The following is a 20,653-nucleotide window of genomic DNA, read 5'->3' on the forward strand; positions in this document are numbered from 1 at the left end:
CCTAGCTACCACAATTCAACAAAGGTGCAGTTGGGGAACTTCAGGGTGGGAGTAGGGGCTGTGCCCCTAGCCCAGTGGCCTCTGCTCACCCTGAGGGACCTGGTGCCCGTCCCTCGGCCAGCTGTGCCTCCTGGGGAGGGCCTGGTCATGCAGGTCAGGCAGGGGAAGGGGCTGCTCTGGTCAGCACCAGGCCCCGCGCTGGTACGCCTCAGTCCACCACTGCTGAGCTGGCCATGATGTTCACACCACAGGCCCCGGAGCCACGGTGCAAGTAGTAGTAACCCTGGGAGACAGGGGGGGTTGGTGAGGGCACCAGGGCAGGATGGGGGCTGGAGGGCTGGGGCCAAGTGGGCGAGACTCACCTCCTCGCCCCAGTCAGTGCCCCAGCTGTTCTTGATGGCCCAGAAGGGAGTGGCAGAGCCTGAGGAGCAGTGCAGAGAGCAGGGAGTCAGGGCCCCAAGCACTCTGCACTCTTCAAACATCTGCTGTGGGCCTACTGTGTGACAAGTACTAGGAAAAAGAGCAGAAAGCAAGACAGGACCACCTACCACGCTCCTGGAGACCTGGTACGGCTCTGGGGTTTGGGGAGGACACCCCCCACCCGCCTCTAGCAGGGTATCCATTCATAACACCTCAACCTCCCAGCGCCTTGGCTTTCCCATTCATAGAGAGGATGGATGATCCTGCCTGGCCCATAGCCCGAGGCAGAGGTAAGGACAAGGTTCCTTGGTGTTCCCCTGATGCCCCCTCCAGAGGTCCTGAGATGCTGTGGTCCAGCCTCTGCCTGTGACCTGGGGTGGATGGATGGGCAGAGCAGGGCCAGCGGAACTCACGGTTGCCGTAGCCCACGAGCAGCACGGCGTGGTCGATGAGCCAGGGGCTGCAGAGGGGCCGCAGTGGGTGGGAGATCCCATGGCGGTAGAACTGAGGGGGAGAAGACGAGTAGGGGGCCAGCTCTGAGAAGTGGGGGAAGAGTCAGCAAGAACCAGAGCAGCAGTGAGGCTGGGGTCCTACCTGCATGCCAAAGGCATTGATGGCAACGGAGATGGGGCCCTTCTTGGCGAGCCAGGCCGCCAGCTCTAAGACAGAGGAGGGGCAGTGTCAGGGGCACCCAGGCCCCAGCCTCACCTGGCCTGTCCTCACCCCCTCACCCCTCCCTCACTCACTTTGCTCATTCTGGCTCAGCTCCACTGAGTCGTTGATGTAGACCTTGGCCTTCTCTGCAGAGAAGCTGCAGGCCTGCAAGTGGCCGTGGTAGCTGTAGTCGTCCTCTGTCTCCAGCCCTCCTGGGGAATGGCGGGGGGCAGATCGGGGGTTAGAGAAAACGTGGGCCCCAGTTCATAGTACTCACCTGCTCCCAGCCAGGGGCTGTGCTAAGCCCCTCCTACACAAGGCCTCATGTTCTCTATCCACCCCCAGCTACAGGCCATCCTCTCAGAGAGGCCTCATTCTAGAGGTGACACAACTGAGGCCCAGAGGGATGGGGGAGCCACCAGTGAGAAATGTGGCAGAGATGGAATCCAGCTCCCAGCTTCTGACTCCTCACTCATCCCAGCATTCCTGGGACTCCTGACCTTGGCTTGCTTGTCCGGCCCTGACAGTTTGCTCCCAATCTGGCCCAGACCCCTGCCAGACTCCCTCACCAATCTTGGTACAGCCACCTCAATCCCTCAGCCCTCATTTTCCTGCCACTGCGACCCACTGCTCAACTGAATTGCCAATTTAGGACAATGCCTCCTCTCAGGGGTGAGGTGTGCTGCTCCCTGGTTTAGCAGCATTATAGAAATATAGACCGCCAAGCAATGAAAATACCGAGACCCCCTGCTGTGCACCAGGAACTTTACATATATTTCCTCACTTGACACTTAAGACGATCCTACAAAGTGGGCGTGAGGAGCCCCATTTCCCAGGTGAGACAACTGAGGCTCTGAAAGATCTGACCTGCCCAAGGTCTTCAGCCGGTAAAGGTCAGCAATAAGACTTGAACCCAGTTCAGGTGACTGCCACTGCCACGCTCATGTCTCTCCCCTCCCAAAGTGACTTCCTGTGGAGGGAGCTGGGGCTCCCGCTGCCCCTCCTGAAACCCATGAATGCATACCCAGAGTCCTTATGGCTGAGTAGGCGTTGGAGGGCAAGCCACCCAGGCAGGCCTTGTCCACCTTGTCACAGTCCAAGAGCTCTAGGAGACAGAAGCCTGGTCCCGAGGAGCCCTCCGGAGGGGCTGGGCTGGGGACAGGGTGGGCAGAGTGGGATGCTCACCCTGCTCAGAGAGGGAGAGCAGGGACCCCCGTTTTAGGAACCACTGGCCCTCCACGTTGCCTGTGACTGAGAAGGCCCAGCAGGAGCCGCACATGCCCTGCAAGAGACAGGGAGAGTCAGGGCTGGGTCCCTTCCAAACGCCAGTGCAGTCCTCATGTCCCACCCTCACTTCTTGGGGGTCCAACCTGGTCCTTGACTTTGGTGACAGCCCCCTTACTCCTCCAGTCCCACTCAGGTGGAGGAAGGTCAGGGATGGACTGGGCTAGGTGCATCTTCTTGCCAGGCTCCTCTTTTAGGAGGGCATTCAGGTAGATGGTGCGGAACTCCTCCTCTGTGGGCAGGGGATGGGAAAAGAGTATTCTAAGCCAGTCCTGACCAGGGGCCTTGGGAGCAGGCCCTGTCTCTTCCAGGTACCATGACGGCTCTGACCCTACCTGTAAGGTCACTGAACTTGGTGACCCCATACCGAGCTGTGCCACGGTCCAGGGCCTGGATCTTCTGCGCTCGCACCACGTTATTGGCAAAGATGGACATGCGCCACCTGGCTTCTGAGGAACGAGTAGAAGAGAGGCTTGGGCCCCAGGCAGATCATAAAAGGAGAGGTGCTTGGGGATAAGAGGCAGAGGTTTCCCTGGGGAATGGTAAGCTCTGGATCAGGCCTGAAGCTTATTTCAAGAAGGGCAGAACCCTGGGGTGGGTGAGGGTAGGGGGCCAGACCTGCAAGTGACAATGGGGCCAAACCGGGGTGATGACTTCCCAGGTATGAAGGCAGAACCGAAATGGGCTCCAGAGGACATCCTGAGACAGGAGGTTGTGGGAAAAGGCCACCATGCCAGGGGTCCTCCAGCAGAGAAAATCTGGTCTTTGCCCCATCCCACTCTACCCAGGATGATGAAGACCTACGGTTTCTGACTAGGAAAATCAGATGGGAGAAGGGGCCAGGTACCTGAGATGGCTGCCAAGTCCTGGGAGGCTGAGCAAGAAGTTGGGGATTTAGGGACCCTTGAAAGGATGCACTGCCCCTTGTGCCCTTCCCCTCTCCCACACCAAGGTGCCAAGTTTGGGGGGAAGGTCCTGATCTGATCGGGACAGGTACAGCCAAGGCTAGGTCCTCACCCTCCGTCGTTTCGTATGTCCGGTTATAGGTGGTGACAAAGTCCTTGAAGATTGAAGCCATCTTCACAGAAAAGTCCTGGAAAGGCAGAGGGGTCTTTACAAGGCGTCCTTCTCAGAATGACCCAGGAGCCCCAGGCCAGGGTGAAGGGAAGAGAGGGAATATAAGGCAGCAGCCAGTTCCCCAAGACAAACAGGCTCCTCACCTGGGGCAGGGAATCCTTGTTCAACAGTGGAAGGAATGAACTGAAAGTCTCATTTTTGTCATCTGGAGGAGAGGGTTGAAACAGAGAAGAATCAGGACTGACCCCTGAGGGAAGTCTGACCTGAGCTATCCCAGCATCCCTGGGCTATCCCAGCACCTGTAATCTTGGTATCCACTGGGCCACAGTCCCGCCTCAGCAGCATGCGTTTCCCCAGCTCATCCAGGACTTCAAAGCTGCAAAGCTGGAGGAGGAGGAGGAAGCCCGTTGGGGGGCTGGGACAGGAGCAAGGCCTCGGCAAGATGGAGCCGGAGGGTCCCCCAATGAGGACCACCTCCAAGGCAACCAACCCCATAGGGGAGAGCGAGGCACAGTACGGGAGTGAGCACCCAGACACCCTCCCTTTTACAGCATCTTGGTCTCTGGCCTTCCAGGCCTGGGGAGTGACTCACGGTGGGGTAGCTGCGGCCTCAGATCCCTCCCTCTGGACTTGACCGATCATCCCAACTACTGCCAGACTCAGTCTGGGGGCAGGGTATCGCAGGAACCCCATCACTCACCAGGGTTTTCTTGGACACACGGAGCTGGCACACCGTGGGGTCGTTGCAGGGCGGCTCCACCAGGGTCGCCTTCAGGGAGTACAGAGACCCCCGGCCCGCCTGGATGGAGGGTGGAGGGGGGCGCCTTGAGGCGGGCACAGCCACTCCCTCCTCAGTCCGGCCTTCGTGGGTCTCAAAGCCCCACCGTGCCGTTCCCCTTCCCAATCCGTAGAGGTCCAACGCCCCCATCCCAAGTCAGGCGTACAACGCCCCCGCCCCAAGTCTACCCCAAAGCTCCCAGCCGTCGGACGAGAGCCCCGCTCACCCCACACCGGGTCCCCACCCACCGCCGCCGCCGCCGCCCCCAGCGCGTCCTCACCCGGCGGACGCGACCGCGCACGACCCTCAGCGCGGCCCGCGTCCCGGCAGCCCGGCCGCGGTTGTACATCTCTAGGGCGAAGCGGGCGGGCTCCAGCAGCTCCGGGGACGCCAGCTCCCAGGCCTGCGCGCCGGCCGCTCGGGGCTCGTTGGGGGCCGGAGCGGCGCCCGGGAGCAGCCCCAAAAGCAACAGCAGCTGCAGCCAGGGCGCCATGGCGAGGACGAAGCCGGCGTCCCGTCCTCACGCTATGACAGACGCGCGACCCAACCGACCGGGCTGAGCAGCCCGCGGTCGGGGGAGTCGGGGGGGGTCGGGGGGTGGGGGGCGTTGGGGGAGCCCTGGGGTACCCTCCCTCCGTCCCTCAGCTCCAGGGCGGCGTGGTGCCGGCCAATGGGCGCCGGTTGGGGGCGCCTGCGCGCTCGCTTATTCACGTGAGGCTCATGGGTCGCGCTGGCAGTGCAGGCATCCTGGCGCTAGTCCCGCGCAGATAACGCATCCTTGCACCAGCCGGGTCTGAGGAGGGGTGGCCTCAGCCGCAGCCTTGAAGTAATCTTCTTACGTCTTGGAGCTGCTGCAGGGAAGAGCCAGTTCTGACTCCCTGTTGGATCTGTTTCTTTTACTTTAACCTTTGCTCTTCGTTGCTTTTGTTATTATAATCACTGTCTATAGCTGTGAGCATCCTGCCACAGGGAATCCTGCCCCTCTGCCTGTTAAACTAAAGTGCCTTTGTTCAGCTCACAGAGAGACATTCTGACCTTGTCCATCTGTGAGTGGCTGCACAAAAGAAGAGATTAACACATCCCCTCCTATTTTGCAAGATAAATGGTATTTTTACTTTACTTCCTCACCTCCTCCCTGTCTCTGTTCTATAAAAGAAACTGGCATCCAGACCCCGATAAGATGTTTTTTGGGGGACCCTAGTCCACCATCTTCTCAGTCTGACGGCTTTGTGAATAAAGTCGTATTCCTTGCCTCAACACCTCGTCTCCCGATTTATTGGCCTGTCGTGCGGCGAGCAGGGCGAGCTTGGACTTGGTAACGTTTGGGGAGGAGAAAGGATGCTGGCCTGAGAATAAAAATAACTAGCATTTATTGCATGCTTATTATACATGTTATATGCCATCTCCCTTTAATCTTTGTAGCAATCCTGTGAAGTAGCTGTTATTATCCCCGACTTATAATTGAGAAAATACAGGTTTAGGGAGATTAAGTGGCTTGCCAAACAGCTGCTAAGTGAAAGAGCTGGACTTGAACCCAGAGAGTTGGCTTCAGAGCTTGAGTTCACAGCTCCACCAGCTCTTCGAAGCCCCTCTTCTCATCAGCAAAATGGCAGCTAAAATTCCCTGCACTGGTACTGCCTCAGGCAGTCATGGGGATCAAACACAAACATGCGAACAGCGCACAGGGTTGGGACCGTTCTTTTGTTCCACCAAGTATTCACCACTGTGTTCAAGGCCTAGCAAGAAGAAGCATGAACAGATACACTAGGCATAGTGCTGCCTATTCGGAGCTCCCAGTCTAGTGGAGAGAGATGAGTAAAAGGAATTTTCCTCCAAGATGTTACCAGCTGTGGGACAGGAAACAGGGAAGAGAGTTTTTAAGGGAGATGGGGAAGCCCCAGAAGTGGGTAGAAGGTTAGTTTGGGCATGGAGAGTGGGGAGAGCAGGTCCTAAAGATCATCCGGTCCACAACTGACTTCTTTTGGTAGCAGAGGGCTATCGAGGCGAAGTGACTTTCAGCTACTCAAAACTTAGTGCTGGAGCCAGACCAGAGTCGGCTCCAAGCTCCCAGCTGATGTCTGAGAAGGAAGGGCCTGAGGGAGCCCAGCAGTGGCTGATCTCCCCCTGCTTGTGCCCTCCCCAGTTGCAGCTCTTCGGGGCTCCCTTTGTCTCTCTTGCAGGAGACAGTCTCAGGTCCTTAATCTGGCTCCTAAGGCCCCCTTCAGGTCCAGAAGCACCTTGGCCGTCACCTTCTGCTGTACACTTGACACTCCAGTCTCACTCTATTTGCAGAAGTTCGAGCTCTTGCGTACCCTGGAAGCTTCACATTGCTCTTCCCTTGGCCAAACTCCCAGACACCTTTCAGCTCTCGGTTTAGAGGATGATTCCTCAGGAAGGCGTCCCTGACCCACCCCTGAAACAGGAGGGAAGGGGGCAGGGCACAACCTCTGAAAGAATGACACAGCCGGAGGACATGACATAAACTGATTAGAACCAATGGGTCCAAGATGGCGGACAAGTCGACTTCCACTAGACCTTGAGCCTCAGTATAACTCACCGTAACACGTCAGCAAGCTAAATGACACACCTACAGGCGCCATGACAGTTCCAAGCCCAACCACAGGGATCAAAAAGTGGGCGGTGGCCCAATTCCTGGAAATCCCCGCCCCTTCCCGAAATAGCTGGAATACTCCTCCCACTCATTAGCCTAAGAAATTACCCACCCTTATGAAAACTGACAACCCCATACCCTGGGGCCACTCTTGCCTTCTGAGATGGCCCATGCTCTGTCTGTGGAGTGTGTTTCTCTCTAAATAAATCCACTTCTTACCTATCACTTTGTCTCTCACTGAATTCTTTCTGCAGTGAGACATCAAGAACCTGAGCTTCATTAAGTCCTGAAAACAGGTGTATGGCCTCAGTTGGAAAACCAAGGCTTTTGGTCGGGTTTGAGTCCTGGCTGTGTGGGTTCGAATCCCAATCTGAGGTGCACGGTTTCACCCCCACTGCCCCTGGCTGAGCTCATTGCCATTGTCTCTGTACTCCTAGACTCTTAGCCCCGTGAACTGCCTCCTCCTGAAAGGTCTAGCAATTTCTAAGGCCCAGCAGGGGCAGTGAGACTTTTCTTAGATCTGGGTTTCTAGAGATCCACATTGCTGTCGTATTTATTTCACCTTCGTGGGAAACAGTCATCTTCCCCAAAGTCTGTTCCTTGGGCACCGGAGCCACCTAACAAGTGTCTGGGGGAAAGGGTGCCTCATTTTCTCATCAGAGCGAGGGAAGAGCGCATACCGGTAATTCACAAACGAAAGGGAGGAATTTTTTTTAAGTCACACATATGTTATCTCAGGCAATTCTCACAACAACCTTCAAGAGAGAAACCGTACAATTACACATGAGGAAAGTGAAGCCAGGGGCATGGCAACATCCAGGCGCTGAGCTGAAAAGAGGGAGGCAGCAGAGGAGACTGGGAAGAAATGGACATTGAGAGAGAAGGAAGTCTGAGAGGATGAGGTCAAGAAAGTAGAAGAAAAAAAAAAGAAAGTAGAAGAGAGTGGATTTCAAGAAAGAGGAAGTGGCTGGCTGTCAAATGCCACAGAGAGGGCAAGTAAGATGAGAAGACAGAAGTGACCTTGGGATTGGGCAACATGTAGGTCATGGGGGACCTCATTAAGAGTGGTGAGTTGGGGGCTTCCCTGGTGGCGCAGTGGTTGAGAGTCTGCCTGCCGATGCAGGGGACGTGGGTTCGTGCCCCGGTCCGGGAAGACCCCACATGCCACGGAGCGGCTGGGCCCGTGAGCCATGGCCGCTGAGCCTGCGCGTCCGGAGCCTGTGCTCCGCAACGGGAGAGGCCGCAGCAGTGAGAGGCCCTCGTACCACAAAATAAAATGAAATAGAGTGGTCTGGAAACTAAGATCCTGTAAGCCGCTCGGTCAAAAAAAAGAAAAGAAAAAAAAAAAAAAAGATCAGTGACCAGGGGGTGTGGAGTGAGGAATGGGGGAGTAGTTGACAATGCATGGTCCCGGCTTCTGCTTCAGTAAGTCTAGGTAAGGAACTTGGAATATGTGGGTGAATTTTAGAAACATTTATGTTTGAAAAGTATGCCCTTATATGTCAATTTCTACACTGAGATGAAGTTTATTTTAAATTTATTTTCTATTGGAATGTCCCCCAAATATTAGGGATGGTGTGCAAAATTTACAGGTTTTTTTGGCCGTGCCAAGTGGCTTACGGGATCTCATTTCCCTGACCAGGGATTGAACCCAGGCTATGGCAGTGAAAACGCCAAATGAATCCTGACCATCGGACTGCCAGGGAATTCCAGCAACACTTCTTTAAAGACCTGAATTTTCAATGAAATGGTAGTTGCTTGCAGCTCATCCCTAGGTTCCAGGATAAGGGGTTGATTTCGCCCTCTTCTGCCACTAGGGTTTGAGAAGGTCTGCATTTACACTGAAGCAAATGCTATCCAGAAATGAAAATGTCTAGGGAATGGCCCAACACCCTGGACCTGGCCAAATGGAACTTCCCTTTCTAGGACAAGGTAGGGCAAACAGCAGGGTTTCCTTCCGGGAATTTCACCTGATTTATGAAAATGGTAGTTAACAGCTGTATGGTCTGAATCTATTCCAGATCCCTCCAGCTCACCTCCTGACCCTTGGAAATGGTGGACACTTCTAAAAATTTTACCCAGTAAGTGAAATACTTCAGTTTCCTAAGACTTGTTTCTCCAAGACTGAGAGGTAGGAGAAAGTGAGAAAGGATTAGAAAAGAGGGAAAAATCACAGGCTTTAGAGTCAGACTGACTAGCTTTTAATTCTGGTTTAGCCACTTCAAATTGACTGTGTGGCTCTGAGCAAGTTACTTTACTTCTCTGAGCCTATTTGCAGAAATAAGATAGAAATGTACCTCATTCATTACCTCAGTTCTAGTCTTCTAGCAACAAACACTTGCAGAGAGAGTCCTAAAGGGTGGGATGAGAAGTGAGACTGTGAAAGCCCAGATCCTTGGGGGGGGGGGGGGGGGTTCGGAAAGAGGAGAAGGCCAGTTAAGCAAAGCTTAGGTGGCTAGGCTTTCACATACACCAGGTTTCAAGGGAGCTCTACTGTCCCCGGAAATTTGAACTTGGAAATATGTAGGGGCATTTTTGTTTTCACATTGATAGGGGCTCTTCTGGTCCTTAGTAGACAGGGGCCAGAGATGCTAGACATCCTTCAATGTTCAGGACAGTCCCACATAACAGAATTGTTCCGTGTCCTGCACAGATTTCTAATGTCCCACTGGTCATTTATGTAAGAGGAAAAACCTGTTTATAATTATCTGCGCCAAGAACCCTAACTCTGTTATATATGTAAACATGTAATATTATGTGCGGTTAGAGCATACACTAAATTTTCCAGGAAGTCTACTAAAATGAAACTCCAGGGAAGAATTTTCCTTGTATGAGTTCAAATCTTTACAAAGGGCATTCACTGTAAGGTCGGATCTTAACAAACGGCACCACGAAACAGAGGAAAGCTTCAAGTGAGCTTTATTAGGGAGCGCTCCCGGGCGAGGTTCACTGGTCGGAGAGAAACGGGCCAGAGAAGTCGCACCTGGGTGAGGATTGGGCAAGATTTTATAGGGGAAGAAGGGAAAGGGGTGTGGTGAATCTGGGAGGGCGCAGGGTATTCCTTATTTGGTGGTCTTTTCGGGTATCCTGGGGAACCGTTAGTCCCGCCCCTCGAAAGGCGGGAAGGCTGGGCCGGGTGCAAAGTCCCCGGGTCAGTTCCTGGAACTGGGTGGTCCGGAATGTCTCCAGGTCAGTTTCTGGAACTGAGTGGTCCGGAGAGTTTCGGTCTGATGCAACCTGTGAATCTGATTGTGTACCCCTGCCTTGGGCCAGCTGGCCTTACGTTCACCATTTCAGAAGATCATGTCTCAGACTTCCCTGGTGGCGCAGTGGTTAAGAATCCGCCTGCCAAGGCAGGGAACACGGGTTTAAGCCCTGGTCTGGGAAGATCTCACGTGCCGCGGAGCAACTAAGCCCACGTGCCACAACTACTGAAGCCCGCGCCGCCTGGAGCCTGTGCTCCGCAACAAGAGAAGCCACAGCAGTAAGAAGCCCACGCACCGCAAGGAAGAGTAGCCCCCGCTCAGCACAAGTAGAGAAAGCCCACGTGCAGCAACGAAGACCCAACACAGCTAAAAATTAATTAATTAATTAATTTAGAAAAAGAAAAGAAAAAGATCATGCCTAGATCAGTATTTGGGGTGATCCCAGTTCACAACAATCACCTTGTTACATCTTCCGATGTGATCCTGACTGAGCATGTACATGTGGAAATGCAGATTTCTTTAGCACAAATTGCTTTCATTTTCTTTTTTTTTTTTTTGCGGTACGTGGGCCTCTCACTGTTGTGGCCTCTTCCGTTGCGGAGCACAGGCTCCGGACGCGCAGGCTCAGCGGCCATGGCTCACGGTCCCAGCCGTTCCGCGGCATGTGGGATCTTCCCGGACCGGGGCACGAACCCGTATCCCCTGCATCGGCAGGCGGACTCTCAACCACTGCGCCACCAGGGAAGTCCTCATTTTCTTTTTACTTGATTTAAAAAATTATGTCGTTAGGCAGGATACTATCCATGAATTTTCTTTCATTCATTTAACAAATGTTGACCTAGAGCACAATAATGCATCAGGCACAATCCAGATGTTGGGATGTAAAGAGGGCATTGTAAAATATTTACTGTTAAAATGGCGTGTTGGATCTGACAGAGTTGAGATCCATTGGTAGGCTGACCTGGGTTTTAATCCTAACTTCACCACCATCTACTATTATATAACCTGGGACACCATCTTTTCACCTCTCTGAGCCTCCTTGTATTGATGCGTGTAGATTACAAGGGATCATGCAGCTCCTCCTATCTGCTCACTGAACGGTAGCTGTCAACATTATTATTATGTTGATTGATTCCTTTATGGCACAGGTACAGTAACACCATTTTATCTTTCTCACATAATTTCTCAAACTCCGTTGCCTAGCTACCTCTTTCTTTTGAGGCTCCTCATCTCCCGCCCACTCTGAGTTGTCCAAAATCTGCAGTGATTTACTTAGTCCGAAAGAGGCGCTGGTTTCTGAGGGTATTTCCTGTAGTCTGACCTCTTTCCCCACCTTGCAGGCAACTGAGGTCTGGAGTCCACTGCTGTTATGACTTATTACCACCACACGATGGCGCTGTTGAGGCTTGGTCCTGGACACTCCCAGGGTCTTGAGCCTGTAAGGAAGTTGAGGGGCGCTCTCTCCCTGCTCTCTCACCTCCCACCCAGCCACTTCCCTCAGGAATCCCACATCTCAGCATATGGCATCACTGTTCCCTCAGTTGTTCAGTCCACAGACCTGAAGCGTCCTTGATTCTTCCCTTCCCTGCATGCCTCACATCTAATCCATCTTCAAGTGCTCTGGTTCCACCTCCCAATGTCTCCAAGAATCATCCACTTATCTGTATTCCCACAGCCATCACTCATGGCCAAACCACCATCACTGCTGGCCTGGCTGGACCCACTCTTCCCTCCAATAATTCTCTCCACGCAGCAGCTAGAGGGGCCTCCTTAAACATAAACTGGATCAGGTTGTGGGCTGTGACGCACAGACCAGATTCTTCTTCAGGGATGGACTTAGTGTCCAGCTACTGGCTCACTGCCCTCCGCTGTCAACCCCTCAGGGCCTCGGCTGAAGAGTCATGCCCACTCCCCCAGGCAGCTGCATCTAATGACAAATCTGAAGGGTCATCCCAGCTTCAGAATTCCCTGCTGGGTCAGGGGAGGTGTCCATTGAGACTGCATGCAGCTCAAATTCTCCCTCGGCTCAGTCTTGCCTCCCTCCCCTCTCTTCCACCCGTGTTGATCCTGAGAGCACTCCTAATGGACCTCCTGCCCGCCAATCACCCTCTCTGAATCTGCTCCCCAGGGAGCCAAACCTAACTGGCACTCTCCACTTAGAACAAAATCTCAACTCCGTACCATGGATTGTACGGCTGGGCATCACCTGCCCCCTGCCCTGCTGTCTGAACTAATCTCGTGCTCTCTCACTGCCCCTCACTCAGCCCCTGCCACAATGACCCTCTTCCTGTCCACAAGCTAAGTGCTTTCCAGGTTCAGGGCCTTTGCACTGGCTGTTCCCTCTGCCTGGAGAGACTCCCCCTGCTCTGTAGGGGGCAGGTTCCTTCCCAGCTGTCCTGTCTCAGCCTAAATGCTATTTCTTCAGAATAAGGACCACCTCGTCTAAAGGAGCCCCCTCCCTCTCTCTCAGAACACTGTATCTTTCAACATCCATCATACCCTGTCCTTACTTTGCTTATTCCCACTGGACTGTTTTTTTGTTTGTTTGTTTGTTTTTTCTTTATTTTTACATTTTTCTAGCAAATCATAGTTTAAACAAGTTACATGAAGTCAGATAATTTCAAAAGCAAAACTATAAAATTTCTTTCAAAGAAATTTACAGCAAAATATTATTTGATGTGGGACATAGGTGCACTTGATCAGATGTGAGAAGATGTGGTGTGGGGACCCCAAAAGTCTGAGAGACTAAGACCAACAAGGGTCAAAAAATGACCCTGCCTTGGCCCTTAGTGGATTTACTGTAATATTTCTTCGATGATTTGATGGATGGATGGATGGAGATTCTGGGCCCCAAGTCTTGAGCCCAGACTCCTTTCCTAGAGGTGAATATATCTCAGGGAACATCTCTCAGCCTTGAGTGAGCAGCTCTGGTCCACTTCCAGGTCTCCCTTGCTGAATCATTAGGCCTAGGGTTAGGGTACTGACCTTCCCCACCTCCACCCCCAAGGGCTCTAGAGCTCCATGCATAAATCGATGCATATCCTCACTGCTTTGTGGCTAAGATCTCAGGCTGCAGCAGCTTCAGAGAGCCACTGAAGATTCTTTTTTTTTTTAAAATAAATTTATTTATTTTATTTATTTATTTTTGGCTGTGTTGGGTCTTCGTTGCTGTGCGCGGGCTTTCTCTAGTTGCGGCGAGCAGGGGTTACTCTTTGTTGTGGTGCGCGGGCTTCTCATCGTGGAGGCTTCTCTTGTTGCGGAGCACGGGGTCTTCAGTAGCTGTGGCACGTGGGCTCAGTAGTTGTGGCGCACGGGCTCAATTGCTACGCAGCATGTGGGATCTTCCCAGACCAGGGCTCGAACCCATGTCTCCTGCATTGGCAGGCGGATTCTTAACCACCGCGCCACCAGGGAAGCCCCCCTGAAGATTCTTGTTACACCCTAATCCCAGAATGACCTCACCTCACTGTTGTATAACTCCTAGGAATCATCCGATAACAGCAACAACAATAATAATAACGCATAGCTAGTGCTTACTCTGTGCCCCATCTTACACCCTTCATAGGAATTACCTTTTAATTTAGAAAGGTCACCTCCAAGTGATCTGAGGCCTTCAAGGTCCTGAAGTAGGAGAGGATGACATTTTAATAACTCCCTCAGTGGAACCCACTTCAATCTCTGCCTTAACCAGCCAGCAAGTTGTTATTTTGGGGAGTTTGGTCAGATGAGGTGTCGCGATTTAAAACCTGAAACTAGGGGCTTCCCTGGTGGCGCGTGGTTAGGAATCCACCTGCCAATGCAGGGGACACGGGTTCGATCCCTGGTCCGGGAAATTGCCACTGCGGAGCAATTAAGCTGGTGCGCCACAACTACTGAGACTGCGCTCTAGAGCCCGCGAGCCACAACTACTGAAGCCCGTGCGCCTAGAGCCCATGCTCCGCAACGAGAAGCCACTGCAATGAGAAGCCCACGCACCGCAACGAAGAGTAGCCCCCACTCGGCACAACTAGAGAAAGCCCACGTGCAGCAACAAAGACCCAACGCAGCCAAAAATAAATAAATAAATTAAAAAAAAAAAGAATAAATTGGGTTATTTGCCTTTATTATTGAGCTGTAAGAGTTTTTTATATAGTCTAGATACAATTCCCTTATCGGATATGTGATTTGCAAATCTCTTTTCCCGTCCTGTGGGGTGTCTTCCACTCTCTCAATGGTGTCCAGGGAAGCACAAGTTCTAAATTTTTATCTATCACTTATTAACTATAAGACCTTCAGCGAATAGCTCTGCTTCTCTGAGCATTTCTTCATCTGTAAGGTAAGCATATAGATGTCTTGCAGGGATGAGATGAGAGTACAATAAAATGAGGCACATAAAGCCCAGGTCCCAGGTCCCAGGGCTTGGTTGGGCTTGGACATAACCTACCTGCTCCTAAGCCTCTCAAGGCAGGAAGGGAGGCTCAAGGTCACGGGTGATCCACAGGCCTCTCCATTACTTCTACTCGATCTTGAGGGCAGAAACCCTGTCAGCTTTGCTCATTCATTGCTTTCTCCTCAGTGCGTAAGCACAGCCATAGCTCACTGAATATGCGATAAATGAATGGGTGAAAAGGAGATGGAATTCCTTGCCCAAGGTCACAGACAATGAATGGGAAATCTGGGACTTCTTTTTGTTTGTTTTGTTCTTTCTACAAGTATTTTCTCTTCTTCCTTTTTTTTAAAAAAATTTTATTGCAGTATAGTTGATTAACAATGCTGTGTTAGTTTCAGGCGTACAGCAAAGTGGATCAGTTATACATATACGTATATCCACTCTTTTTTAGATTCTTTTCCCATATTGGTCATTACAGAGCATTGAGTAGAAGTTCCCTGTGCTATACAGTAGGATTTTATCTTATGTTATTTATTTTATTTATTTTATATTTTTCATTTCATTTTATTTTATTTTCTGGCCACACGGCAGGCAGGATCTTACTTCCCCGACCATGGATGGAACCTGTGCCCCCTGCAGTGGAAACACCAAGTCCCAACCACTAGACTGCCAGAGAATTCCCTATTTTATATATAGTAGTGTGTATATGTCAATTCCAATCTCCCAATTTATCTCTCCCCCCATTTCCCCCCGGTAACCGTAAGTTTGCTTTCTACATCTGTGATTCTGTTTCTGTTTTGTAAATTAGTTCATTTGTACCATTTATTTTAGACCACATATAAATGATATCATATGATATTTGTCTTTCTCTGTCTGACTTACTTCACTCAGTATGACTATCTCTAGGTCCATCCATGTTGCTGCAAATGGCATTATTTTGTTCTTTTTTATGGCTGAGTAATATTCCATTGTACAATACGTATGTACCACATCTTCTTTATCCACCCCTCTGTTGATGGGGGATACCTGGGACTTCTGACACCCTGGCTGGAATATACCTGATGATGCCTGTCTCTGTCTGCTCAGGCTGCTGTAACAAAATACCACAGACTGGAGGCTTAAACAAACATTTATTCCTCAGTTCTGGAGGCTGGGAAGTCCTAAATTAAGGTGCCAGCAGACCAGTGCCTAGTGAAGGCCTTCTTCCTGGTTTGTCATTTGCTGCTTTCTTGCTGTAAATGACAGCAAGTGGAAAGAGAGGGGGCTCTGGTCTCTTCTGCTTCTTATAAGGGCTGGGGCCCCACTCTCATGATCTCATCTAACCCTAAATACCTCCCAAAGTACCACCGAACATCATCACATATGAGTTTTGGGGGGGACACAAACATTTAGTCCATAGCAATGCCTAACTTAGTGGTATTAGGTGAACTTTGTATTTAGTGAATAATAGCTTTTAAAAAAAAGTTTAGCTTTTGTAAAATTGTAAACAAATAATTCTTTTACATATTTTAGGCCCCAGGTTGACCTAGAAAATTAGTTTGTGATATCTGAGCAGTGACATAAGACATTTGTATATAAGTATGCTGTTTAAAGATTTCCATCTTTAGCAAAATTTCTGTCCATCTAAGAAAAAACATTTGCCTCTGGATCTCCACTTGGATGCCCTGCAGGCACATCAAACTTAACTTTTAATTTTTTTTATTTTTTTGCCATGAAGTTTGTGGGATCTTAGTTCCCGGACCAGGGATTGAACCCGACCAGCCTGCAGTGGAAGCGTGGAGTCCTAACCACTGGACCACCAGGGAATTTGCAAACTTAACCTTTTCAGGGCTGAACTCATCATCTACCCCCACTGCACTCCCACCAAACCCTCCATCATCTCGTTTCATGAAGGGCTCCACCAGAGGCCCAAGCCAGACACCCAGGAGGACACTGAGGAGGTGTCCTTGACTCTCTACCCTCATTCCCCACAGTCAATCTTCACCAAACGCTTCCAAATTTGCCTCCTAAACACTCCATCCTGGCTCATCTTCCCACTGTGGCAGCCTCCACCCTTGTCTGCTAGCCTCCAACCCGCAGCCTCCTAACCCTCACCCGTGGGGCAGCCAAATGTCACTCTTCTGACTAAAGCCTGATAAAACCCCTTTATTTCTCTGACCTAATTCCCAAGCATTCCCCACCTGGTCCATGCCACTCCAGCCACACTGGCCTCCTGACTCACCAGGCACACACCCGTCTCAGGGCTTTTGAACTTACACCAGCCCCAGCCTAGAATGTTCTTTCCCAGGTATCACACAGCTCTCTTTCCACTCCTTCCAGTCTTTGCTCAAATATTCCCTCTTTTGATCCCCTATTTTTTTTTTTTTTTTTTTTTTGCCGTGCCCCGGCTTGACCAGGAATCGAATCCGTGCCCCCTGCAGTAGAAGCGCAGATTCCTAACCACTGGACAGCCAGGGAATTCCATGATCCCCTATTTTATAAATTTATTTATTTTTAGCTGCTTTGGGTCTTCGTTGATGCACACAGGCTTTCTCTAGTTGCAGCGAGCGGGGGTTACTCTTCGTTGCGGTGTGCGGGCTTCTCGTGGCAGTGCCTTCTCTTGTTGTGGACCACCAGCTCTAGGCGCGCGGGCTTCAGTAGTTGTGGCTCACGGGCTGTAGAGCACAGGCTCAGTAGTTGTGGCGCATGGGCTTAGTTGCTCCGCGGCCCACGGCATGTGCGATCTTCCCAGACCAGGGCTCGAACCCGTGTCCCCTGCATTGGCAGGTGGATTCTTAACCACTGTGCCACCAGGGAAGTCCCGATCCCCTATTTTAAATTGCTTTTCTCTGAATTTTCTGTTGCCATTTTGGCTTTTTTCCCCTGTATCATTTGTTTTACCTGCCTGGCTGTTGTGTCCTCCCCCAGAACACGAAGCGTCCTTGCCTGTATTGTGCAGTGTGGCGTCCTCAGCAGCCGGAGCAGCCCCAGGCACCGAGCAGGTGCTCGGTAGGTATCTGCTGGTGAATACATGGCTTCCCAGCACCTACAGAACAAGGCCCACACTGGACCTGGCCCTGACCCCGCCTCCACCTCCAGTCTCACTCCCTTCCCGGCCTTTTCAAGGCTGATTAATGCCAAAGTACTTGTAGTTCTCCCCCATACACTATGCTCCTCTCCTGTACTTTTGCTCACGCTGGGCTTGGAAAGCGCTCCTCTTCTCCTCTGCCACCATGTGCCTGCTGACTCCTACTCAACCTTCTAGAATTTAGACTCCAATTGAGTGTGGCCTCCTCCAGGAAGCTCTCCCCGATCACCCTTCCCCTATGCCCCGGCTCTGTTGAATGTCCATTTTGTGGGCTCCCACCATACCCTTCACTTGCCATATTATTGAAATTATCTTCCCTACTAAACTTTAAACTCCTCGGCGACAGCGACTGGTTCTTTCTGGTTTCCTCTGGCTCTGCTTCCCACTATACCCCCTCCCCCCCCCCACCCCCACCACCAAGCAGTGTCTGTCACTTGGGAGTTCAGTGCTCTGGGCCTGAAAGAAGAATGATGTGGGCCTCAGAGTCACCGCTGGGAATCAAGTGGGCTGTCCGAAAGCCTGATTTCCTCCGGGGACAGGTAACAATGAAAGCCGAAAATCTGATCATATTCAGCTTCTCCCCATGGACTTCAATTGGGCAGACTTGTTTTTTTATATTTTATGATAAGAAACAGTACAGTGGTTAAGAGAATGTACTTGGAGTCAGACCTCTGGGTCTGAATCCAGACTCTGCCATGTTCCTAGTTGTGTGACCTTGGGCAAGTTACATAACCACTCTGTGCCTCAGTTTCCTCATCTGGGCCTTGAAATAACAGTAGTGCCTACCTCACTGCATTGCCATGAGGACTCAATGAGTTACTGCATGAAAAGTGTTTAGAATGGAGTCTGGCACTTAATAATCACTATATAGTATTAGCTAGTGTGATTAAAATTGCCTTTTAAAATAAGTTGTTTTGTTTTTGTTTTTTGTGGTACGCGGGCCTCTCACTGTTGTGGCCTCTCCCCTTGCGGAGCACAGGCTCAGCGGCCATGGCTCACGGGCCCAGCCGCTCTGCGGCATGTGGGATCTTCCTGGGCCAGGGCACAAACCCGTGTCCCCTGAATCGGCAGGCGGACTCTCAACCACTGCGCCACCAGGCAAGCCCTAAAATAAGTTTTAAAACAGAGTCAGTGGGACGCAGGTTCGTGCCCCGGTCCGGGAGGATCCCACATGCCGCGGAGAGGCGGGGCCCGTGAGCCATGGCCGCTGAGCCTGCGGGTCCGGAGCCTATGCTCCGCAACGGGAGAGGCCACAACAGTGAGAGGCCCGCGTACTGCAAAAAAAAAAAAAAAAAAATTTTCATAATACTGCTGACACGTTATTTGCCTTTTCTACCCTCCCTGTTTCTGAGTACAGTGTTTTCCAGAGGCTGCATGACGGGCAATATTGCAACAGATGCAGCAGAAACATAAATGAGAATCCTGTTGTCTCCTGTTAAGCCAGACATTCAGGAGATTTGCAAAAGAGTAAAATAGCCACTCTTCACCACTTAAAAAAAAAAAGTTGTTTTTCATAACATATATTATCTCTGTAAACACATAATGGGATTAGTGTTAATTTAAATAAATAGTAAGGAACTTCCCTGGTGGTGCAGTGGTTAAAAATCCGCCTGCCAATGTAGGGGACACGGGCTTGAGCCCTGGTCTGGGAAGATCCCACATGCTGCGGAACAACTAAGCCCGTGAACCACAACTACTGAGCCCGCGAGCCACAGCTACTGAAACCCGCATGCCTATAGCCCATGCTTGGCAACAAGAGAAGCCACCTAAATGAGAAGCCCGCGCACCACAACGAAAAGTAGCCCCCGCTAGCCACAACTAGAGAAAGCCCGCGCACAGCAACAAAGACCCAATGTAGCCAAAAAAAAAAAAAAAAAAAAAGAATAGTCAAAACCAATTGAAAAGTGGGCGAAGGGCATGAGAATTTTACAGAAAATAACCCAGCTTTTAAATATCTAAAAGATGCAACTTCACTCATAAGACAGATGAGAACACAACTCAAATGAGATGCAATTTTTTCACCTATTAGATGGTAAAGATTAAAAATTTTGATAACACTATTGATGCGAGTGGGGAATTATTATTATCATCATGCAGTGCTGACAATAATGCAAATGGTTGCAGCCTTTGTGGAGGGTAATCGGTAATATCTATCAAAATTACAAGTGCTTATGCTTAGATATAATTCCACTTCCAGGAACGTAAACCATAGAAATAGCTGCACATACTAAAGAGATGAACAAGGATTTTTTTAGAGCATTGTTTTTGTTTGTAAATGTCCAACAATAAGAGACTGGTTAAACAAAATAAAAATACACCCAGAGAATTCCCTGGTAGTCCAGTGGTTAGGCCTCCACGCTTTCACTGCCGGGACCCAGGTTCAGTCCCTGGTTGGGTGACTAAGATCCTGCAAGCCACGTGGTACAGCCAAAAAAAAAAAAAACCAAAACCAAAAACACCCAGTGGGATACTAGATAGCAATTAAAAAGAATAAGGCAGATCTATGTGTACCGACGTGGAATGAACTTGAGGCAAGCTCATTGGGGAAAAAAGAAAGGGGCAAAACGGGACAGCATGCTACTGCTGGTATAAAGACATGTGTATAGACAACATATTCATGTGTGTTCATACATGCATAGGCTATCTCTGAAATCATTTTTACAATGGCCTACAGGCCTTACATAATCTAACCTGCCCCCTGGCACCTTGTCACGACCCCTCTGACTCATCCCTCTTTCCCCTTAGCTCTGCCCCACCTGCATTGGCCACCTTGCTTTTCTGGAACACCCCAGGCACCCGCCTGCCTTACGCTTCCCAATAGCTGGCAGGAACACTGTTGTCCCAGATGTCCATGGGGCTCACTTCCTCCCCTCCTTCAAGCCTCCGTTCAAATCCCCCCTTCCCAGTGAGGCCTACACAGACTACCCTAATAAAGCTACATCCTTCACACTTTATTTCCTCTTGCCCTTCTCTATTGATGCATGAGTTTTTGGCTGTGCTGTTCATGGCTTGACAGAAATGGGACTACTGGGCTTGTGGATTTTTTTATGAGAACTTCATGGTCAAAATAAAGTGCTAATTTCAGTCCCCTGGTAGTTGGAAGCACAGTTTTCCTGAACCCCACACTCCCAGATATTTCTTCTTTCAAAGCAGTCCAGAGGTCTGGGTGAGCTGCTGGGTGTATGGG

At 50.8% G+C, this 20,653-nt stretch overlaps 1 protein-coding gene across 1 annotated transcript; it reads right to left on the reverse strand.

The window, feature by feature from the left end:
• Window positions 1-208: 208 nt before the first annotated feature.
• Window positions 209-4,706, reverse strand: CTSF (cathepsin F). Its single transcript, XM_065881800.1, is given in 14 exon segments — window positions 209-283; window positions 363-421; window positions 834-924; window positions 1,015-1,079; window positions 1,167-1,286; window positions 2,099-2,179; window positions 2,260-2,356; window positions 2,445-2,590; window positions 2,694-2,807; window positions 3,376-3,451; window positions 3,579-3,722; window positions 3,724-3,819; window positions 4,136-4,234; window positions 4,494-4,706. Coding segments are annotated over 14 exon segments (1,476 nt in total).
• Window positions 4,707-20,653: the final 15,947 nt, after the last annotated feature.

This window comes from Phocoena phocoena, chromosome 8 (assembly GCF_963924675.1).
Source record: "Phocoena phocoena chromosome 8, mPhoPho1.1, whole genome shotgun sequence".
Lineage (NCBI taxonomy): Eukaryota > Metazoa > Chordata > Mammalia > Artiodactyla > Phocoenidae > Phocoena > Phocoena phocoena.